The sequence below is a fragment of the Uranotaenia lowii genome, unplaced genomic scaffold (genome assembly GCF_029784155.1).
Source record: "Uranotaenia lowii strain MFRU-FL unplaced genomic scaffold, ASM2978415v1 HiC_scaffold_667, whole genome shotgun sequence".
In the NCBI taxonomy this organism is placed as follows: Eukaryota; Metazoa; Arthropoda; class Insecta; order Diptera; family Culicidae; genus Uranotaenia; species Uranotaenia lowii.
The window spans coordinates 19,727-25,000 of NW_026598608.1; the positions used below are offsets into that span (position 1 = coordinate 19,727).

At 33.9% G+C, this 5,274-nt stretch overlaps 1 protein-coding gene across 1 annotated transcript; it reads left to right on the top strand.

Moving 5' to 3' along the window:
- Nucleotides 1–1,078: 1,078 nt before the first annotated feature.
- LOC129760580 (cysteine sulfinic acid decarboxylase-like) lies at nucleotides 1,079–3,468 on the top strand. Its single transcript, XM_055758237.1, has 3 exons — nucleotides 1,079–1,505; nucleotides 2,009–2,196; nucleotides 2,285–3,468. The coding sequence occupies exons 1-3, from the start codon at nucleotides 1,386–1,388 to the stop codon at nucleotides 2,334–2,336; spliced, it is 360 nt and encodes a 119-aa protein (XP_055614212.1). The 5' UTR covers nucleotides 1,079–1,385; the 3' UTR covers nucleotides 2,337–3,468.
- Nucleotides 3,469–5,274: the final 1,806 nt, after the last annotated feature.

Here is a 5,274-nt window from a genome sequence, read left to right on the forward strand (position 1 = left end):
TCTACACACACACACACCTTCAAAATGAGGGGTGTTCAGGTTTTTGAAATGTGAAATTGAAAGAAATACGTCGAGTTGATATTGACCAAATTTTGGCCGTATCACCCTTTAATCATGAAATCACTAATATCTGTCCAATAACTAATAATCATTCAGAAGTTATCTAAATACTTAACTAGGTACAAGTTAGACTAAAAATACTGTATTTTTCTAAAAACTACAACATTGCGCCTTAAAGTATGCAATGATTTTAGGGTAGTAGACAAACTTTTAGAATTCTCTTTGCCTGGTACTTACAAACTGAGAAATGAAAACTTATATGGCGAAAAATAGTCAACGGACCTTTTATTTTTTAATGTTTGCCTAAGGTCAGGGCACCTTGAATTAAGGATCAAGCCTCCTTTAACTTTTTACATATCACAATTTTATTCGTCTAACTTTGGAGCATATAAACTTGAAATTAAACACTGTCAGAAAGTACAAGAGACGGCGAGTTGCTAAATTTTCCCAAGAAGATATGATGAATATAACAAAAGGAAATCTAGTATCTCCATGCTCTCCTACTGTAAAACATTTCCTACTATTGCTCGAATAATTAAATTCGCAATTATAAAACCTTGAAAAATACTTAAAAGATTATCTTATTTCTTACAGTTATAAAACAATTAAAACTAAAAACAATTTTTTTTTTGGCTTAAATCGCTAAGTAAGAAGTGAATATAGATTGACAAAATATTATTTTCTCAACGGATTCATAATTAATACCTTTTTCACTTTCTCGCTCTTTTCAATTTTCATCCTATCCATCTATCCATCAAAATTTCAAATTTAAACACCTACTTTTTTTCTAAGCAATAATTTTGAACGTAATCCAAATAAAACTTAATTAAAAATCAATTAAACGGTGGTTATACTAATCTTCAAGATTCAGGTTCAGGTTGCTTTCGATTGATTCCGTTAAAAAAAAACACTTGTAAAAAGCCATTAATAGGCACCGTACCCCAAGCAACGTAGGATTCCAGCCTCTCGGATGCAATGCAGTCGCATGATATACGATACGCGCGCCGCCATTGATAACGCAAAGATCAGTCGAGGCACGCGTGCTTGGCTTTAAACAGCTGATTGAAAGATGAGTATAACGCAAAAAATGAATGGAAGAATCTTAGGATTTATTACCGGTCTTGTATTTTCCCTTCCTTGTCCTACGACAATTCTATTTCTCGCATTTCAGTCGTGGCTTCAGCGTTGGTGAAGCCGGTTGCGTTTTGAGTTTATTTCTGTGTCACTGGAATCAATTGAAATACCGTTACATACGCCCGTGGAACTTCTTATTGACTCGTCCCAAATCGTGTCGAATCCCAGCTCCAAACGAACCAGGTAGTGCAATGTGTGACGAAGAATGGAACATCTTAGGCCATATCCCGGAGCTGTTGGATGAACAAAATTGTATTAAAATCTCTGACTCGGAACCAGTTGTGCGATTTGAGCATCCATCCGACCTCAAAGTATGTATTTTAGTTAAGAAACTTAAGGAAGCTTTCTTAGATAACACCGTTCACCTGAGCTTCATTGTTTGATTTCGTTATCAATTATTGCCATTATTCGGATTGTTGTCTACATATGTCGGCACTTTGTGCATGAAATGTTATATTTAGCTCAAAAATATTCGATGTAAGTTCTAAAAACAACTCAGATAGAACGTGTTGAAAAAATTACATGACCCTCGTACGTGTTCAAAATAATAAATCTTTTCAGTTAACGCTTCTAAATGATAATTTTTATAGGGGCCGTTCATATATAACGTAACGCAATTTTCGACCCCATCTCCCTTACGTTACACATTCATTTAAAATTATCTATTAAAAATTCACCAAACACAAGTTGACAAACAAGCTGTTATACCCCCTACCTACACCCTCCCCTCTAACATTTACTATACTATAGTGAAGACAGTGACTATTAGCACCAGCGTAGTTAATTACTTTTAATAAAACACCTTTTTGCACAGGAACTGTTCGATTTCACGATAGACAGCACTGAACAACGCTGCCAAGACGAAATCATCGAAATTATTAAAAAAGTTCTGCATTTCTCCGTAAAAACTGGCCATCGCAATTTTCACAATCAACTGTTTGCGGGCGTTGATCCATATGGACTGGCAGGGAGCTGGATCACGGACGCGCTCAACACGAGTCAGTAAGTAACAATTATTTTCTTAATGCTTGATCTATGTATGTATATGATCAAGACTCTTTATCAAGACTATTTCATGTTTGTTCCACAGTAGAACCCCGCTAATCCGAGTAATCCGGGGAAGGACCACCTCAGCCAAGTAAAATCTTGGATTGCACAAAATATATTGAGAACCCTACTCTGGTTTAGCATACTATCCAGGAGCAAAGCGCCGTTAATACATGTATCTAGTGTAAACATGGTGGCTCGGATAACGCGGAAGCTCGGATAAGCAGGGATCTAATATTGAAATTGAATCTTGACTCTATCAGACTATACACAGAAAAAAAATCTGAATCCTAAACAGCACTGAAATAGAAAACCTTTATTATTACATGACGTGGAACGCGATTTATTAATGTAAATTTACAGAATAAAAAAAGTTGAATCCTTAACAGCACTGAATTCTAATGACACGAACATAACTTGACACGGAACACGATTATTTGATGTAAATCTACATCACATATGATGTAAATAAAAAGAAGCATCACATATGACGGAATTTTCAATTCGAATTCAATATTACACGTCTCAAATATTTTACATGTCTTTCATATTTTACAGGTCTGTTGAAGTTTATAGACGTGTAATATTCAACTTGCACTGAAAATTCCATTATATGTGATGCTTTTTTTTCGTTACATCATATGTGATGTAATATTACAACATTTTCGGGTCACACAAAATTCTTAACAGCACTGAATTAGAAATTTCTTAAAATTACACGACATGGAATTTTATAGGACATTGAATTTGAATTTAATTAATATTACAATACACTGAACGCGATGATGTCATGTAAAAATACAAACTGTCGAAAACAGGCAGACACAAATGTCAACAAAGTGTTGCGTCAAGTCGTGCCCAACAATATTTTATTGAAGAAGGTTTTCCGCGATTAAGTTAATCAATCTTGCTGGTTCCTGGAGATCTTCGAGAGGCAGGAATAGGAAAAGGACCATACAGAAAAATGTAAACAAACTGTTAGGTCAAGTCGTGCACCAAAGTATTTTGTCTAAGCCTTTTCCTCGCGCGTGAGTAAGCTTTTCGGTTTTGATGGTTCCCGGAGATCTTTGAGCAGCAGGGATGCGGTTCTGGAAGTTGCTGCATGATACCCAAATTTGGATCCGGTACTTAGGGGAAGAAAATAATTGTGTGAATGTGGCTCCTAATTAAATAAAATTGTGAGATGAAAAAATTTTGCCGCTTGATAAAATAAATTATATTTATAATAAAAAGATTTTATTTTCATTAACAGCTGAGAAAATTCCATTATTTAATCATAATAACAATAAATAAAACAAAACAAATTCCAATTGGAATGTTTTTCTTTTGAGATTCAGTGGTTTTATAATTTACATCTTTTTTATTTTACACGTTGCAAAATTTTACATCATTTTTCATTTTACATGTTGCAGAATTTTACTGGCGTGTAATTTCCAACAAGCACTGAAAATTCCGTCATATATGATGCTTCTTTTTATTTACATCACATGTGATGTGATTTTACAGATTTTTTTCGTTGTGTGTAGATTCATCTCCCTTTTTTTCAAGACCAATAACTAATTTAAGTTTTGGGCACGTGTAAGCACTAGTAAGCAGTTGTTTCATTTCATTGTAGGTACATTATTTTAGGAATGAATTACCCTGGTTGTTAAACTCCCTTAAAAAATGCATTCTTAATGTTTAAATCATTAAAATTTGTAACAAAAAATTTTTTAATTTCCTATTTTGCGAAACGTGGTTTGAAATCGTAACGAATGCTAATTTGTTGTTTTCATCGACTTTTTTCGGCGAGAAATAAAACAAACTTGCCAGTTGGTCCAAACGTTTCGAGCGACTACTCGTTTTGGCTGTTCGCTCCTCTGTTCATTTTAAGTTGTATCAGACACTTGTAAAGCTTAAGTCGGCTAAGATGCTGTATGTCTTTGATGAATGGTTTTTGAGTCATTGGAGAATTTACTTTGCTGATGTTCAGAGAGCCACAAGAGTGAGCAACCTTAAAAAGGTCAGCGCAATAATCACTCTTTAATTTTTCAAGAATGATTTTATGCTTTGGGCTGCAGCATTAGTAGTGCCAATATAAGTGAGGTGAAATTTCTTGTCATCACGAAATATCACATGTAATAAATTTAACGGCATTCGTGCCGCATCAACGTGTGCATGCCTCTGTCGTATTTGCCCGATAAGTATGCATTAAGCACAACAGTACGTATTCCCGTTTTTCTATTAGATGTCTCTTCCGTTGCCTAGAAGAAACTCATTGGGCTTCAAAGTGATGCATCAGTTAATTTTGCCTACCGTAATCCGGGGTAATATTGATCACTTTTTTCAATATATCTGGATTATTTTTTCTGTTTAGGTGAATGTGGAATGTTTTATATTTTTAAAACCAGTACTGGACTCCTATGAACGAAAAACATGGATGCAGAAATTTATTAGACCTCTTTTAATTTGATTTAAAAATCGTTTTTGTCTCTGTTCAGGATTGGATGTTTTGGGGTGACATTGATCAGTCTCTTTTCCGACGGTTTTAACGAGTTTTCTTGATCATAGAGGATACAAAACATATTCATAATATTTACAAATGCTAGTTTATCAATTTAACTTTGAGTTTTAACGTTTTATTTTAAAAATATTTATAATCGAAAAAAGAACTATGATGCTGCCTACATTTAGGGGCAAAAATAATTATAATTGTTAAATATTTTGAGCTTCATAATACAAATGAAATTTTACCTTCACACATTCCCCTAGGCCCTCCCACTATTTCCATTTTCATTTGTACTTCAAAGTTAACGATTTGATAGGGTTCCTATCCATTTGTCCAATACGAGCTTACTCTTGGAAAATGTCCTTATTTTTTAAATATCAAAAATTTATCATTAAACGACTTTAAAAATAGCACTTTAACTGTTCATATACAAAGAAAAAAAGTTGTTCTTTCATATTAAACAACCCGTTTGCTTCTAAATGCTTTTTGGTATCATCAGAAGAGCTGTTTGTTGCGAGCCTTGAAAAAATAGATATTTTAAGATT